The sequence below is a fragment of the Macrosteles quadrilineatus genome, unplaced genomic scaffold, assembly GCF_028750875.1.
Source record: "Macrosteles quadrilineatus isolate MER2022 unplaced genomic scaffold, UCM_ALF_1.0 Scaffold_3__2_contigs__length_128488019, whole genome shotgun sequence".
In the NCBI taxonomy this organism is placed as follows: domain Eukaryota; kingdom Metazoa; phylum Arthropoda; class Insecta; order Hemiptera; family Cicadellidae; genus Macrosteles; species Macrosteles quadrilineatus.
In genome coordinates this window covers 103,883,704-103,902,484 of record NW_026542596.1, presented here as the reverse complement: position 1 = coordinate 103,902,484, position 18,781 = coordinate 103,883,704, and the positions used below count along the sequence as shown (strand labels likewise).

General features: G+C 36.0%; 1 protein-coding gene across 1 annotated transcript; it reads right to left on the bottom strand.

Annotated features, from left to right (window-relative positions):
- Positions 1-512: 512 nt before the first annotated feature.
- Positions 513-18,754, bottom strand: LOC128988598 (uncharacterized). Its single transcript, XM_054410020.1, has 3 exons — positions 18,654-18,754; positions 4,644-8,231; positions 513-747 (listed from the first exon to the last, which is right to left on the bottom strand). The coding sequence occupies exons 2-3, from the start codon at positions 8,119-8,121 to the stop codon at positions 539-541; spliced, it is 3,687 nt and encodes a 1,228-aa protein (XP_054265995.1). The 5' UTR covers positions 8,122-8,231; positions 18,654-18,754; the 3' UTR covers positions 513-538.
- Positions 18,755-18,781: the final 27 nt, after the last annotated feature.

Here is an 18,781-nt window from a genome sequence, read left to right as displayed (position 1 = left end):
CGCTGATGCAAAATCATCAAAAATATGCCACAGCTCATTTTTCATCACAACCGCAGTCAGTGGGAAACTTTAAAGATGTGCCCGCTATTTCAGTAAAACACACTGCACAGGATTTACATTACATTTGATGCTAATCATATTTTTCGTGTGTTTTTACACTGTGTTTATGTGTAAAAACGCCTGTGTGGCCGTAGTCTTAGCCAGGACCAAAACCCAATGATCAAAGTTAGCTGGTTCCATTTTTGAAGCCTCAAAAAGTTACTCTACTGACTTTTCCTAGGATCAATTCGGCAACTTTTGATTATTCACTAGACTAGGTTTGCTATTTTACAGGATTGTAAATATGTCTCTCAAAATCTTAAATTGTATCGGAGAATTTAAATTAAAAAAATACTTGTTACACAGTTTTAAAAGGCCTGTGTTGTAAAAAAATCTAATAATGTTAATGGTCTCTGTGTAGTGACAATAATTGATGGAATGCAAGTAATGATAAAATAAAAGGAATACTCTGCCAATATGAATCCTTACTTTAATTGTGTTAACCTAGTTTGTGCATAATTTTGCTAACACACTCATCAATATTCTGCAGAGTTTTATAAACATCTTGATACACCTTGCTTGTGGCAGGATGAGAATCTATTGGATATGTTTCCTGTAAACTGGTATTAGGGAGATTGCCATCTTCCACTTTGGGTGGCATTTGTGATCTTGTGGGTGTTGGTGCGTAGTGGCGTTCTGAAGTAGCTCCTGAAATGGCATTATCAGTTATTATTTTAGTAATGGAGACAGCATAGGATTCATCTCCAGATTTGGCGGTATTTTTAGCCTTTGAATCTCCTGTTACATAAGAAGAAACCGACCAAGCAATAATACGTACCGTACATCACAGTTACTGTTAAGAATTGAAGTTAAAAGACTTTCTTAAACTAAGACTTTCATTAACTACTTTTTGGAATTACAATGATCATATAGTTGATTTATGTTCTGACTTTTTGTAAACATTGTGTTGTGTTATGACAAAAATTTAAGAATATGTGTGAGCCTGTTGCTCGAATTCGAGCAATTGCAAAGTATTACGGATGTTATTTCAAAACGAATAACAGTCATAATTTCCGATGACTTAAAAGAGTCAACTCAAAGATAATGTAATCAATCACTCCACTCCACTTATCGAAACTGAAAACGAACCCTTTTGTGTGTATCATGTGTTTACTATGAACAGCTGTAATTAATACAAATTATTCAACTGTTCAAGTTAACAAAATATTTTCTTCATAAGAAATACATTGGGATTTAAATAGCCTGTGGTGCAAAGTTCGAGGACTTTTGTTACAGGAATTGGTGAGTGGTCTACACAAAAAATACTTAATTTTGACACATCATTTGTAAAAATCTGTCCATTATTAACGGAGGAGTAGTGTTTCGTAGAAATCGCTTCACGTATTATTATAAGGATGGCTGAGCTGACAAAACTAAAGAAATCAAGATCTGATATTCGAAGGACATTTACTGTGACAGTTAAATAACTTAAAGATATTTTTTAAGAAAGAAATAGATGATTTTACACAAGTATCAGCACCGCTTGAAATAATAAATAATCATTTTTGCACTCTGAACGACCTAAATTCGTCAATATATGATCAATTATTAGAAGGTGATGGGAGAAATGAAGACATTGATGAAGAACTTCTAGGGCAAAGTGAATATATTGTACAATATCATCTTGTTTCTAAGAAAGTGGATCATCTAAAAATTTATGAAAAGAATTTACTTAAAGATGAATAAAGTGAAATAACGTAACAAAGTTCAGGGTCAAATAAAGCAGGACGCTGATACAAGTTACCTTATTTGAAACTAAAAGAGTTTAACAGGGAACTAGGCGAGTGGTTTCCATTTCGGTATCAATTTAAGAAGATCGACCAAGACCAAAATGTATACCCAGCAGATAAGATCCAGTATCTTATAATGGCAACTGCTGTTGGATCGCCTGCCCGTGACTTGGTTGAAAGCTACCCTGCAACACCTGAAATGTACAACGAAGTTGTTGAAGCTCTGAAGAGTCGATTCGGAAGAGACGATCTCTTCAGAGCACATGAGGCAAATGTTGGCTCTAACGATATAGAACGTCACAAGTAAAGAAAAACCAACTTTGTCGGTATTTTTATGACAAGATCCAGTTACACTTAAAGAATGTTAAGTGACTTCAGAGCATTTTGCCTCACTGTTATTTCCATCAAGTCTGCTCGAAGACGTCCTCAAACTTTGGTAGAGAACGATGAACCACAACTCCAACAATCATAAAAGTTCCTCAAAAGATTTCCTGGAGAATTTTTTGGCGTTCCTTACAAACGAAGTAGAGGGGAAACAAAAAGTCTCCATGGAATTGGAAGGGTTTGGAATTGCAAGTTCCTCTCAAGTTTTTTGGGGATCTTCTAATAAAACAAATAAAAACTTTGAGAAGCAAAACGAACAGAAAGCCTTTTGAGAAACAGCCTTCGGTTGCGGCACTTGTATTGACTACGGAAGGTACTTATTCATTGACTTGTGTGTTTTGTGATAAAAACCACAGATCTCAAGATTGGGTGAAAGCTTTGGATATGACTCTTCTTAAGCAAAAAGATATTTTAAAGAAGAAAGGATCTTCTTTCAAGTGTTTAAAAGGTCAACACATGAGTAATTCCGGTAAAGGTATGGTAAAGTAGGCAACTTGTTTAAGAAAACACTATCCGATTAAATGTGAAGATCTACAAAAGAAAATAACCCTTTCCTTAAATAAAGCTAAAAAATCTGATGAACAGGTACCTATTTCTGAGGATAGTACAAGTCAGGCATTAGTGTCGAGTACAGTACTAGTAAATCAACAGTGGTTTATCTAAGCACGCTTCTTGTGAAAATCATTGTGGGAACCCAAGAACACACAGTTTGTACGTTGATTGACTCTGGAAGCCAAAAAATGTATATTTGAATCTGATTTAAAACTGAAGAGAATGGGTAAAACTGTGACAAGTCAAGAGTTGTTTGGGGGACAAAAAACAAATTTAAGGTTTCATGGAGTTTATTCTGTAAAACTTCAATCCACAACTGATGGTTTTAATGAAGATTTCAAAGTTTTGGATACACCTCGTATCCGCAGCTTCATACCTAAAATGTCGGACGTCAGAATATATGAAAATCTCAAAGCAAAAGGTGTGATATTGTCGGATTTTTGTGGATCATCAGAAGAAGTAAGTGACATACAGTTGCTTCTTGGAGCTGACAGTTGGCCTAAATTGATTACATCGGAGTATGTAAAAACAGGTAATGATTTGGCTGCTGTGAAAACAAAACTAGGATGGACACTAGTTGGTGAATCTGAATCAGACAGTGCAACTACAATGACTTCTTAGATGTTATTGATTCTTACAAATAAAGTTAACTGGCACGAAAAAACTTCAGAGTGAATAGGATAGTCAAGTAGCTTAGTTTAAAAAAAAAAACTGTTTAAGAAGAAGATTCTGGGAGATATGTCGTGCATCTTCCTTGGAGTGAAGGACAGCCTGTACTAGAGGACAACAAATACGTCGCAGAAAAGAGACTTTGTTCTACTACCAAGACACTGAAACTTATTGGTAAGTACGATGATTATGATTCTGTGTTTGGTTCATGGCTTAAACTTGAAATAATCGAGAAATAAATGAGGAGTTGAATAATATTAATGTACACTACCTTCTCCATAGAGCTGTTTTTAAAGAAAGTATTACAACTAAGGTGCGCCTAGTGTTTGACGCATCCATTGTCAACACTAATGGTCATAGTTTGAACAATTCCATGGAACAAGGTCCTAACATAATTGAGCTAATACCACTTGTTCTAACTAAATTCAGACAAAATGCTATTGGTTTCATATCGGATATTGAAAAGGCATTTCTTCAGATTTCAGTATGCCCTGATGACAGAGATAATATATTTTGGACTGACTCTACAGTTGTCCTGGCATAGATCAACAACAACCAGCATCAGTGGTCGGTTTTCAGAACAGAGTTAAAAAAAATGTTTCAGTTAGCTCTGCCCAACAGTTGAGACATATTCCGGGCTCCATTACCCAGCGGATCTGCTCTCTAGCGGTCATTTTCCAGCCCAGCTAATAAAATCTCGATGGTGGGAGGGAAGAACATTGTTGTTGCTATCAGAACATGAATGGCCAAAATTTGAAATGATCCCTGATCCAAATGAGGTTAACAATGGATCGTTTAGAAAACAGGAACTTTGGTAGCTGTTGTTTCAAAAGAAAACTTGTTTTCTCTGTCATGCTTGACCCAAGACTTAGGAAGTTATTTCAAGATAATAAGAACTGAAGCTAGAATTCTCGACTTCATTTGTCTAATAGCTCCAAATTTCACTAATTTTTGTAGTCTAACTGAAAACCCAATTTTGGAGCATGTTATAACAAGTGAGAAGTATATTAATTTTGAAGTGGTCTTATTGCATTCTATACACTTTGAAATCTCTGATGTTTGTGATGTGTGACCAACAAAAATTTAAGAATATACAGTTTTGTAAGAATACAATAGAACAGGGTTTTTATTAAAGTTACTTGTAAGAACCTTAAATGAGGAAATATTTATTATTTTTAATGGAATTTCCCCTAAAGTTGTAAAAGTTACCTTGAGTACTTGACATGGGAACCCACTTAACACAAGATGAGATGGTCCATTTTCCTCCCTTAGGAAGGGGCGGAAGTTCTTGTCCTTCGGGTAAATATTCTGGGTTGCCTGAAGCGTTCATAAACCATGTCCCATAATGCCTCCCTTTTAGGTAAGGAACTAAGACTGCATGCCCTGTATAATGTATAATCCACTCGCCATCAGGAGGGGGTGATACACATTCACCTTTTGGTGTAACAACCCACTCAGGCCTTCCACAGGATAAGATGGTCCATTTTCCTCCCCGAGGAAGGGGAGGAAGTGGTTTTCCATAGGGTAAATATTCTGGTTTGCCTGAAATGTTCATAAACCATGTCCCATTAAGTTGTTTGCCAGAAACATTTAACACTACATGCCCTGTTTCATTTATAATCCACTTTCCAGAAGGGAGAGTGGTTTGTTCTTCAGTTACACATGGAGAGTTTTGTGTAACAACCCACTCAGGCTTTCCACAAGATAAGATGGTCCATTTTCCTCCCCGAGGAAGGGGAGGAAGTGGTTTTCCATAGGGTAAATATTCTGGTTTGCCTGAAATGTTCATAAACCATGTCCCATTAAGTTGTTTGCCAGAAACATTTAACACTACATGTCCTGTTTCATTTATAATCCACTTGCCAGAAGGGAGAGTGGTTTGTTCTTCAGTTGTAATTGTAGGGCTTTGTGTAACAACCCACTCAGGCTTTCCACTAGATGAGATGGTCCATTTTCCTCCCTGAGGAAGTGAAGGAAATATTTTTCCATCGGGTAAAAATTCTGGTTTGCCTGAAGTGTTCATAAACCATGTCCCAAAAAGCCTCATTTTTTGGAAAGGAACTAAGATTGCATACCCTGTATGATTTATAGTCCACTCGCCAGGAGGGGGAGTGGTTTGTTCTTCAGTTGTAATTGTAGGGCTTTGTGTAACAACCCACTCAGGCTTTCCACTAGATGAGATGGTCCATTTTCCTCCCTGAGGAAGTGAAGGAAATATTTTTCCATCGGGTAAAAATTCTGGTTTGCCTGAAGTGTTCATAAACCATGTCCCAAAAAGCCTCATTTTTTGGAAAGGAACTAAGATTGCATACCCTGTATGATTTATAGTCCACTCGCCAGGAGGGGGAGTGGTTTGTTCTTCAGTTGTAATTGTAGGGCTTTGTGTAACAACCCACTCAGGCTTTCCACTAGATGAGATGGTCCATTTTCCTCCCTGAGGAAGTGAAGGAAATATTTTTCCATCGGGTAAAAATTCTGGTTTGCCTGAAGTGTTCATAAACCATGTCCCAAAAAGCCTCATTTTTTGGAAAGGAACTAAGATTGCATACCCTGTATGATTTATAGTCCACTCGCCAGGAGGGGGAGTGGTTTGTTCTTCAGTTGTAATTGTAGGGCTTTGTGTAACAACCCACTCAGGCTTTCCACTAGATGAGATGGTCCATTTTCCTCCCTGAGGAAGTGAAGGAAATATTTTTCCGTCGGGTAAAAATTCTGGTTTGCCTGAAGTGTTCATAAACCATGTCCCAAAAAGCCTCATTTTTTGGAAAGGAACTAAGATTGCATACCCTGTATGATTTATAGTCCACTCGCCAGGAGGGGGAGTGGTTTTTTCTTCAGTTGTAATTGTAGGGCTTTGTGTAACAACCCACTCAGGCCTTCCACTAGATGAGATGGTCCATTTTCCTCCCTGAGGAAGTGAAGGAAATATTTTTCCATCGGGTAAAAATTCTGGTTTGCCTGAAGTGTTCATAAACCATGTCCCAAAAAGCCTCATTTTTTGGAAAGGAACTAAGATTGCATACCCTGTATGATTTATAGTCCACTCTCCAGGAGGGGGAGTGGTTTGTTCTTCAGTTGTACATGTAGGGTTTTGTGTAACAACCCACTCAGGCCTTCCACTAGATGAGATGGTCCATTTTCCTCCCTGAGGAAGTGAAGGAAATATTTTTCCATCGGGTAAAAATTCTGGTTTGCCTGAAGTGTTCATAAACCATGTCCCAAAAAGCCTCATTTTTTGGAAAGGAACTAAGATTGCATACCCTGTATGATTTATAGTCCACTCGCCAGGAGGGGGAGTGGTTTGTTCTTCAGTTGTAATTGTAGGGTTTTGTGTAACAACCCACTCAGGCCTTCCACTAGATGAGATGGTCCATTTTCCTCCCTGAGGAAGTGAAGGAAATATTTTTCCATCGGGTAAAAATTCTGGTTTGCCTGAAGTGTTCATAAACCATGTCCCAAAAAGCCTCATTTTTTGGAAAGGAACTAAGATTGCATACCCTGTATGATTTATAGTCCACTCGCCAGGAGGGGGAGTGGTTTGTTCTTCAGTTGTAATTGTAGGGCTTTGTGTAACAACCCACTCAGGCTTTCCACTAGATGAGATTGTCCATTTTCCTCCTTGAGGAAGTGAAGGAAATATTTTTCCATCGGGTAAAAATTCTGGTTTGCCTGAAGTGTTCATAAACCATGTCCCAAAAAGCCTCATTTTTTGGAAAGGAACTAAGATTGCATACCCTGTATGATTTATAGTCCACTCGCCAGGAGGGGGAGTGGTTTGTTCTTCAGTTGTAATTGTAGGGCTTTGTGTAACAACCCACTCAGGCTTTCCACTAGATGAGATGGTCCATTTTCCTCCCTGAGGAAGTGAAGGAAATATTTTTCCATCGGGTAAAAATTCTGGTTTGCCTGAAGTGTTCATAAACCATGTCCCAAAAAGCCTCATTTTTTGGAAAGGAACTAAGATTGCATACCCTGTATGATTTATAGTCCACTCGCCAGGAGGGGGAGTGGTTTGTTCTTCAGTTGTACATGTAGGGTTTTGTGTAACAACCCACTCAGGCCTTCCACTAGATGAGATGGTCCATTTTCCTCCCTGAGGAAGTGAAGGAAATATTTTTCCATCGGGTAAAAATTCTGGTTTGCCTGAAGTGTTCATAAACCATGTCCCAAAAAGCCTCATTTTTTGGAAAGGAACTAAGATTGCATAACCTGTATGATTTATAATCCACTCGCCAGGAGGGGGAGTGGTTTGTTCTTCAGTTGTACATGTAGGGTTTTGTGTAACAACCCACTCAGGCCTTCCACTAGATGAGATGGTCCATTTTCCTCCCCGAGGAAGGGGAAGAAGTTGTCTTCCATTGGGTAAAAATTCTGGGTTGCCTGAAGAGTTCATAAACCATGTCCCATAAAGCGGACTTTTTAGGAAAGGAACTAAGACTGCATGCCCTGTATGATTTATAATCCACTCGCCATCAGGAGGTGATACCCATGAATCGAATGGTTTCGGTAGTGGGATTCCATCTGATGATGGTAACTGGCAACTCTTGGTTGGTACAGGTGCCAAGGACCTCTCAGTTTCTAGCTTATTGCCTTGTGGCTCAGAGTTCAGAATGGTTTCAAGTGAACCAAGCAGATGAAGAAGTTGTTTGACATACAATGATAACTGGCCGCTCTGAGCTTGCGCCATTTTTTTATTTTTCCCTAATAAGTTCTTCTGAGGAATAATATTTATAAAGTATAGTGATGTCTTCACATTTAAAAATTTTGCTTCAATAATCTTGAGCCTGTCTTGAGTTCCTGGAATAAATTGTACTGATTAGCACTGTCAACTATTAATGCTACAATAAAATATACACCTACATGATAACCGTACGTTTTGAAAAAAAATGTAAACATGATAAGTTGATTTACGCATATAGTAAGATTTGAACATTATTGTAAAATCTAAAAGTGTTTGGTCAGCAGTACTGTATTATATAGCCTACTTTTCAACATTATTACTTTTACTATTTGACAAGCTGTAACCCGCGGGCTTTGCCCCATTTAACTTCTTAATTTTCAAGATGATCTCGTTCGCATGGCTCAATCACGTCCTGGTTGAAGTTCGTTCGCTACGCTCACTCACCTTTATGTTGGAGCTCGTTCGCTACGCTCACTCACCTTTAGGTTGGAGCTCGTTCGCTGCGCTCACTTGCCTTCAGGTTAGCTCGTTCACTACGCTAACCCGCCTCAAGGTTGAAGTTTGTTCGCTATGCTCACTCACCTTTTGGTTGCAAATTAGCTGTTGTCATAAATGTAAAAGAAATAATAGTGCTACACCCTGTTGGTAATCCTTGTAACTTTAATGCTATTGAACATCATAGAACAGAACCAACTTGTTTAATTGAAACAGCTGTTAAGATTCATTAATTCCATTTCTCATAAGGTTAACATGGGAAACTCCAGAGCCACTTGGGCGGAGCCTATTGGACGGATCACGAAATTGATGGTGTATAAACCTATTCCATGAAATTCTACACGTATGTACCAAGTTTCGTGGCAATCGGTTCAGCGGTGTCTGAGTTTATCACTGCCAAACAAATATATATATATATACAAACATCCTCTTTTATACTTATAGATTAAATTATTTTACAATCACATTTAAAAGCAAACCACATTATTACCAAGCATGTTAGAACTATAAATTACATTGAACGCCTAACGGATATTAAAAAATAAAAATAGGAATAAAACCAATAATAGGAGTATAATTCTTGTATAGTATAATTATAAAAAAATTATATGATTTATAGTTTCCATGATCGAAAACTCGGCCTAAAAAATCTCTATTGTAAAAACCTCTCTATTTTTACCCCTCGCTGTAAATAAACATGGGATTGTAATTTCTTACATTTGCTTCGATTTTCTGTATATATTTTGTTGTTATTTCGTAACCAGCATAAGACCCATAAGGCCCATATGTTAATTTTTTTAAATTTTAAATTCATTTTTTGTGTTTTTTAATTTATTTTAAATTTGGGGATTCTGATTCTGTACATCTACAGGAAAATATCTTTCCCACAGTATGCGTATATTTTCCCTGTGATGCACACAAGCTGAGAAAAAGGGTTTTAAAGAAATATGCTTGCCTATTAATATATACGAGAGCACGCCCCGTGGTCGAAAAATCGACCAAAAGTATGTTTTGTACAACCTTCTCTATTTTCACCCCACACTGTAAATAAAACATGTGATTGGAATGTCTTCCATTTGTTTTGATTTTCTGTTTATATTGTGTTGTTATTTCGTCATCACCATAGCAACCCATAATACCCATGTTAATTTTTTTAAATTTCAAATTCATTTTTTGTGCTTATTTTTGAGCCTATTTTAATTTATAAAGGGATTCTGCACACCTACAGGAAAATAGCTTTCTAACGGTATGCGTAGATTTTTCCTACGATACACGCGAGCTGAGAAAAAAGGTTTTAAAGAAACATGCTTGCCTATTAATATAGATAGATATACTAGCAGAGTACCCGTCCTTCGTACGGGGTTGGCATAGAAGTATAAAATGCTTATACATATGGTTTGACAGCTCCATTTAAGTGATGTTAAATAATGTTTACATTTAGGCTAGTGACATCATTATTTTAATTTATAATCCTTACCCTCTCTGTTCTAATATTCGTGCAGTATTTAATATGTTTGAACCAGCTGTGTGGAATTGTAAAATCAAAATTCATTTGACAAGTTAGTTCTGCTTGTTTACATTTTTAAACTTTGTAGGTTTGCTCTTTGTTACCATGGATACCATCAATCAATATTTACTTTTAAATCTCTCACCTCAAATTTTTGAATGCCCACGGGGCAGAGCCGTAGGACAATATCGAAGCGGGAATAGTTCTATATGTATCCTCGGAACTGTAGCTTCATTTGTGTGCAATTTGAGCCCAGTAGGTTCAGTAGTTTTTTAGATTAGCTCATACAAACACACACACACACAGACACCACCTCTTCTTTATAATAGTATAGATAGATAGATAGATATACAATATGTGAAGCAGTTTTTTGTGAACACAACTCCTCCCTTATTTGTGGACCAATTTCAACGTTTAAGGTGTCAAAAGATTTGTCTCAATATGTAGTTTTGCAATAAGGTTTTAGAATATAAAAAGTCCTACCCTTAAGGGTGTGAGATCCTCTAAAAGGTCAGGTTTTCCCCATAAGAAATACTTAAAACAAATTTAAAAACAAAGAACAGCTGTTTATAAAAAGAAACTCATTATTTTTTGGGAGTAAATATTAATGTTATTGTAATAATCAGTAGGTTAAGACCAAGTTAAACAGTTAATCAGTTTTGTTGGAAGAACAGAAAATGCCTCGAGTTCTAGGAAGAAATATTGAAAACTGGAGGAGAACTTGAATTTATCTTAGTTCAAGTAGTAAGATTATACCTAATCTTGACATAAGGTAAACACACCAGTAGCTGACAGTATAAGAAACTATACTCACTTAATAATCCGTGGTTTTGAATAAATAGGAACTAAAGAGATATTACGGATTTTATGTGATTCTAAATTTAGTGTAGTTTTCAAATTTGTCATAAAAAAGGGGTTTTTAAATATATTTTATAACATTTTTAAACTTAATTCAACCTTTGTACGTGTTCCAGTGGCTGACAGTGAAAAAAGTGCTTGTACCAGTAGCTGACTGTCAGTTGTTCCAGTAGCTGACACTAGTACTAAAAATGTAATAGCTGCTAAACCTAAGGGTTTAATAATTTACTAGGTGGCGTTCGCAGATGCATCCACAAAATTGAGCGGAGTCATCAAGGGTTCATATTATATTGTTTTTGTCATACTGCAGTAAAAACAGTCGTCATTGGTGCGTGTGTTATATATAGTTATATTTTAGTTGCGGGTCTAAAGTAGCATTTTCACTCTTTAGGGGATAAAATTAGTTTTTAGCCTCTATGGAGTAAAACTCAGCTGTTGTCAACTCAGTTGTAAATTTCTATTGTAAACGATTGAATACGTATCGAAATATGTAACGATTCATGCTTCATAATCATGTTAACCTACAGTCTCTCTTCCCATAGCATTATTTCCATTGCAGATAAATTAAAAAAATCATAAAAAATAAATTAAAATTAAATTAAATTAAAATGAATTCATTTGCAGATTAATCCATTCCCACACTCAACACTGCCCGCCTTTACTACTTCCTTCACCACCCCCTAAGTAGTGGAGCTCTTTCCCTCTCTTCCCATAGCATTTTAGGATTGCAGATACATTAATTTATAATTGCCAAAGACAGTTCCTACACTCTGCACTGCAAGCCTTACTACTTCCTTCAACATTTCCTACGTCATAGACCTGTTTCCTTCCCTTCTCATAGCATTTTAGGATTGAAGATACAATAATCTAACTGCCACAGACGATTCTCACAATATGTTCATACTTTACTACTTCCTAAGCCACTTCCTACATCGTGGACCTGTTTTCATCACTTTCCATAGCATTTTAGTATTTAAGATACGTTCATCTAATTGCCACAAACAATGCCCAGACTCCGCACTGCTAGCCTTTACTACTTTTTTCACCATTTTATATGTCGTGGACATGCTTCCATCCCTTCTCGTAGCATTTCAGCATTGCAGATACATTAATCTAACTGCTACAATGGTTTCCAGTTCCCAAACTCCACACTACTCACCTTACTACTTCCTTCACCTCTTCTTACGTCGCAGACCTGTCCCTCTCTTCCCATAGAATTTTAAGATTGTAGATACCAAGATACCTTAATCTAATCGTCACAAACAGTTCCCACACTCCGAAAAACTCGCCTTTACTGCTTCCTTCATTACTTCCCACGTCACGGACATGTTTGGCTCCCTTCCCATAGCGTTATTGGAATGCAAATACCTTTATCTATTGGTCATAAACAGATCCAACAATCCGGACAGCTCGCCTTGACTACTTCCTTCACCACTTCGTACATCGCGGACCTGTTTTCCTCCCGTTCCATAGCATTTTAGGATTGTAGATACCTTAATCTAATAGTCATAAACAGTTTCCACACTCCGGACAGCTCGCCTTGACGATTTCCTTCACCACTTCCTACGTCGTGACCCGTTTTCCCCCCTTCCCATACCATTTTAGGATTGCAAATACCTTAATCTAATGGTCATAAACAGATCCCATATTCCGAACAGCTCGCCTTTACTACTTCCTTCACCATTTCCTACGTCGCGGACCTGTTTCCTTCCCATTCAATAGCATTTTAGGATTGAAGATCCTTAATCTAATTGTCATAAAAAGTTCCCACATTCCGGAGAGCTCACCTTGACTACTTCCTTCACCACTTCCTACGTCGCGGACCCGTTTTCCTCACTTCCCATAGAATTTTAGGATTGCACATACCTTAATCTAATAGTCATAAACCATTTCCACACTCCGGACAGCTCGCCTTGACTATTTTTTACCACTTCCTACGTCCTGGACCTGTTTCCTTCCCATCCAATAGCATTTTAGGATTGAAGATCCTTAATCTAATTGTCATAAAAAGTTCCCACAATCCGGACAGCTCACCTTGACTACTTCCTTCACCTCTTCGTACATCGCGGACCCGTTTTCCTCCCTTCCCATAGAATCTAGGAATGCAGATACCTAAATCAAATCGTCATAAACAGTTTCCACACTCCGGACAGCTCGCCTTTACTACTTCCTTCACGTTTTCCTACGTCGCGGACCTGTTTCCTTCCCTTCCCATAGCATTTTAGGATTGAAGATACCTTAATCTAATTGTAATAAACAGTTCCCGCACCCTGGAGAGCTCACCTTGACTACTTCCTTCACCCTTTCCTACGTCGCGGACCCGTTTTCCTCACTTCCCATAGCATTTTAGGATTGCAGATACCTTAATCTAATCGTCATAAACAGTTCCCACACTCTGGGCAGCTCGCCTTGACTACTTCCTTCACCACTTCCTACGTCACGGACCCGTTTTCCTCCCTTCCCATAGAATTTTAGGAATGCAGATACCTACCTAAATCTAATCGTCACAGTTGTTTCCACACTCCAGACTCTTTACATTTACTACTTCCTTCACCACTTCCTACGTCACGGACTTCAAGCTAGTGTCGTCATTTGATTATATTTATGATCCATGCCACCGTTTATGTTCTAATATCTGTGGAATAATGCTATCAGCTATTTATTTATCTACTGCACTCAAAAGTCAACAGCTGATCATATGTCTTTGTTTATGTGTAAAAAAATACTGCTTCCATAAGGATTACATTGAAACTTTGAGACCCAGCGGGGCGGATTCCTGAGAGACTTTTTTAACGCCATATAGGTAGATGTTGGCACTCACCGATATGGTCTTTATCACCATGCAAAATTTTAAACCGATTGATTCAGCCGTCTAGGAGGAGTTTGCGTATTACGAAATGCATAAAAGTCGACGTATAAGAGCTTCGCTCAATAAGTCAAATAAAATCTAACTTAATAATTAAATTATAAAATCATTTAAAACGTTATTTAGAAAATTTATTTTACATATTTTAAAATAAAAAATATTTACATAAAAAAAAAAATTAATTAAAAAATTACCATGAGACCTACGGTAATAGCTCTATTTCCAATAGGGAAATTCGCTAAAAGTAGTTATGGGGTCTTATTTCTTTATTATAATGACATTTTAAGGTGTGGTTGAGATCACATAAATTATAAATAGCAAGCAAATTTTGATGGGTAAAACCAATTTAATATTGTGCAAGTAGCAAATATCTGTCAGCTAGTGGAACTTGTATAGCTTTTGTGTACTAAAGCCTGACATTGATATCATTTTAAATCCAAAACCCCTAACACCCCAATTTTATTATGGAATTGTCAACAAAGGTATAATTGATAAAAATAATGAGCCTAATCATTAATACTATTTAAGAAATTTAGCGAAATGACAAAAAACCAAACTTACCTTCTTAACAATTTCATTAAGGAAATCGACTAAATGTGATGTGTAAAGACAGGGTCTCTTTCAAACCAACACCATTCAGTGAGTGTGGGCTAAATTTCACTGATTTGTTTGTTAAAAAGTCAAGAATAAACATACCGTATGTTCTTCTAACAATGCAATCATGTGTAAATATTTTTAAGAGACCACATTATAATGTAAAGAAACTCAAACTGTCAGCTTCTGGAGCACTGTCAGCTACTGGTGCATTTACCTTACCTTATGTTTTTATTGTAAACATTTGTATTACTCGCTCTACTTCAATTGATAAAAAAACGCAAATGGATTGTTTACTTCTAAGTTATGATGCCAGTTCCTCGGGCAAACTTATACAAAGTTTTTTTTACTGAATTCACCAACACAATCCAGACATTTCTAGTAAGAAGTTTCAAAAACTCATTTGCTATTGAAAGTGTTAGTAGCAAAGACCAAACATTATTATTTATATTTAGACCAAACATAAGTGAAGGAATTAGTGTTTATGTATTCAACGATCGAGTAGTTACGGTCAAGTTATGATTCAGGAGGAGCAAATAATATACGCTGTTCAAAAAGAGAAAATTAAAATTGCTATCCAAATCTTATAGCTACAAGAGTTATCGAACCTATTTCGACAAATGAATCCATACTTTCAAAACTTTGGGACATATATTAAGAGAAACTCCACTGAACAACGTGAGAATGTTCTAAATCGGTATAGATACTGTGACTGGCAGACAACACATTAAATTACATTAACCAACATTCCGTTGTGTTGCTGCTTTAGTCTTTTCAAAGCAGATTATGGCTGTCCAGTTGGTAACCCATAGTTTGTGGGTAAAAAATGGAGCACATCAAAAGGTTAATATCACCCCACTTTTCAGGATTCTCTGCAAAGAACATTCTTTAGTCTAGGGGGATGTCTTAAATCAAAGAAATAAAATGACCCAACTTTAATTACTTAACACAGGTTATCAGTAGGACAACAGTTTTCTTGAATTCTCAATGCTGGAAAAACTGTTGCAACATGTTACTCAAATTGAAGCAGAGCGTTTAGCATCCGTTAGAAGTTATCAGTTAAAACTGAGAGCAGAAATAATGTAGATGAACCTTGACGACACAAATAGAGATATTTAAAATTAGTTTCTAACAAGTTTTCAAACAACTCTAAGATGTAACTAGAATTACTCAAATTTAAGCATAACATTTTCCTCTAGACGTTATATATTTACTGTGCGGCTTATTGGACCGCACAGGTTCTCTTTTACTTTGTGACCATTTCCGATCAAATTTATAAGCAAATCCAAAACCAAGTGAGATTAATAACTGTGTGGCTTACATAACGGAGTTTCTTGATCCCAAGTACAATAATATGTCAATTAAATTAAATAACTAGCCATCGTCCAGGTCGGGAACTGGAGATTATGTGTGTACCAAATTGTACTTGAGTTTTGATAATCGGGGAAAAGATGGTGAATCAGTGTTATGTGTGCAGGACTAGGAAACTTTTTTAAGAATTTTTAAATCATCGTGCCAAAAGCCTACAACCGAGGTTTCCACTCACGGTTTCAAATGCTGTTGTGACAAGTAAAAAATCCCAACTACACTGTAGGCTAATTAATAGTTTTATTACAGAGTGATTCTAAATTATTATTACAAGTTTAACTACTGTGTTGGGTTGCTGCGCTCCTGGAGGATCTTTGCAATTTCGTTTTGATTGTAACAATTGCTTTTCCAATGTGTCACTTTCGGTTTTGACTCACCACCATTGCGCTGCTATCGCTGGAGCATATCACCAATAGGTCTGTGGTCCATATCTTATTGGTACGTAGGCATACCTACTCAATTATCCACAACTAAATTTCGTCGATGACTCTCCGGTACCGGTAGTTTTCCCAAGGACCAGTTTAATGTTAAGATAATTTTTTGGTTATAAAATAGAACAAAACAGATTCCGGTGACACTTGATTGCAAAGCATTTGGTTTTGTTTGAAACTGTCAGATATTGTGTTTTTTAATATTGTGAGTATTCCTACAATATGTTTGCAAGCATATCTGGATAACTGCACACTTTAATATGCAATCCACCTGTTGGTCTGAATAATGTTTCAACTGACTACAAGATCCCAGGCTGTAGAACAGGCACACAGCAAGTAATGTAAATGTATAAATGTTTACTTAGTAATTTGAGTTGGAGCTACTGTTTATTCTGGAGCTAATGTTTGTTGATGTTTGTTGACTTTTCACTTTTACTGGCCAAAGACAAGAGATAGGTAAGGAAATAGTCTTGTCAGAACTAATTGTCTCAAAAATGTAGTGCATATTGCCTGGGTTGTAAATAATTTTTCTGATGGTTCTAAATATTTCCATTTATTAAGTAGACTCCTCATCCCATTGCAAATTTTGAAGCTTGTTTTTTGTGTCTAGTTCATGTAAGTCCACCACTGATCGCTGGGGTAGACGAAATATTGTTTCTATTATTTTAGGGTTATTTTCATGATTTGTGCGTTACTATTTGGTTATATAACTAGGAGACCAGTTATTGTTTATGATTATATAGTTTTATTTGGTTAAATGAGGTTTTAAATGACTGAAATAACAAGAAACAAATTGTAAACAGAACACGATCTCTACAGTTGGATTGGACGTACAGAACTAACAATAAAACTGGCTTCAACTGTTCCATAAAGATGACAAATCTACTAAGGGAGTATGTTTTATCTACGGTATTACACTTTAACAACTAAATTCTAACCAAATTTCATGCTTTTAGTAAATGTACTGTATAGGGATTAAGCTATTACCGTAGATCTTATCTTACCACCTGGACCAGGTACCAGTTTACTTTTTTGCCATGGTGTCCCCAAAGGCCAAAGATAATCCATTATGTGTGCATTGGCACACACAATAACTTGAGTTAAAATCACCTTAATTTGATTTAATTTGGTGCAAATGTGTAAGCCTATATTTATTTATAGAAACTGTTAAATGCTAAGTAAAAGTTTCCATAGCATTTCACAATTCATCCTTTTTTTGTAATTAAAGTTATAACAGCAAAAATACCTGTCATATTGAGAAAAAGTTTAATAATTATTTGTTTGTTTGCTATCTTATGACGTTTTAAAATTGCATACTGAATTTAACAAAGATATTTTTAATATTTTTATCTTTTCAAGATTTAAAACATTTAAAGCATGTATCGTAATGAACATCTTGCCAACAAGGTTTTAAAAAATGTGTTCTTGATTTTAGTTTGATTTTACCCATAAAACCTATTCCTTATTCACTTTCAGGTAATTTAATAACCCGTAAGATGCTGCTCAAGAAGTTATTAAGTAAATTTCCATTTACCTGGCTGGATTTCCACTAACATATTCTCTTTAAGTTGTCAGATTTATTTCCTACTTTCAATAAAATTACTACTTTATTTTTTGCCTAGGTTTCTGCTACAGGGATGATGATGTGTATTTCTTTATAGAAATATTGATAGATTAGTTTGAAATAAAGAAATTTGCCAAATTGCATTAAAATATATCAATAAACAAGCTAACTACGGCAGTTTATTTATTCTCAATAAGAAATAACCTGAGAATTTTAAATTTTAACTTTTTTGGAATACTTTCTGCAACTGTTAGCAATGCTTGAATACACTAAATTATTTTTTTTTTAAGCTCTATAGTTAGCAATATAGGTAGCTCTATAGCTCTACAGTTTAGAAAGAAATTGCAAAATTTTATGTTTTTAGGATCAAAAATGGGGAAAAAAAATTTTACCCCATAAAACCCCGTTCCCATAGTCCAATCGTGCTGTTTCCCGAACTTGTTTGATGTAATAAATGTGTAGGTTTACACGTTTATATTAAGTTTCTTCAAAATCCTTTCATTTTTTGCTTAAGTTATAGTGCTAACGGACACACACACATATAAATATACTATATATATGAACTTGAATGGATGGCGTTTTGACCTCTGGGCACCTCAAAACGAAAAATAAATTGGTTCTGGGTCTAGGTCTTACAATGAGACCTACGGTAATATCTTATTCCCCATATTGAATATTCGCTAAAATTACAGATAAGAAATTCAGTTTAGAGCTGACCTGAAATTAAATTTAGGTAATTTTAAAAATAAGAGATATCTTTGGAGTCCTTGTCAATGTCCCACAACAACATGGTTTAGGCATGTACGGTATTGATAATAAAGTTTTACTTTTTTTATCTATAAAAATTCTACTTACCAAACAAGTATTTGTAATATTTAAAATTTATCTTGAGTTTTCTTGATAAAACCAAAATTAACTGGAAAATTTTACATGATTGTTAAAGATTTGAATGTTTACAATAATTTAAACAATATCAGACATAT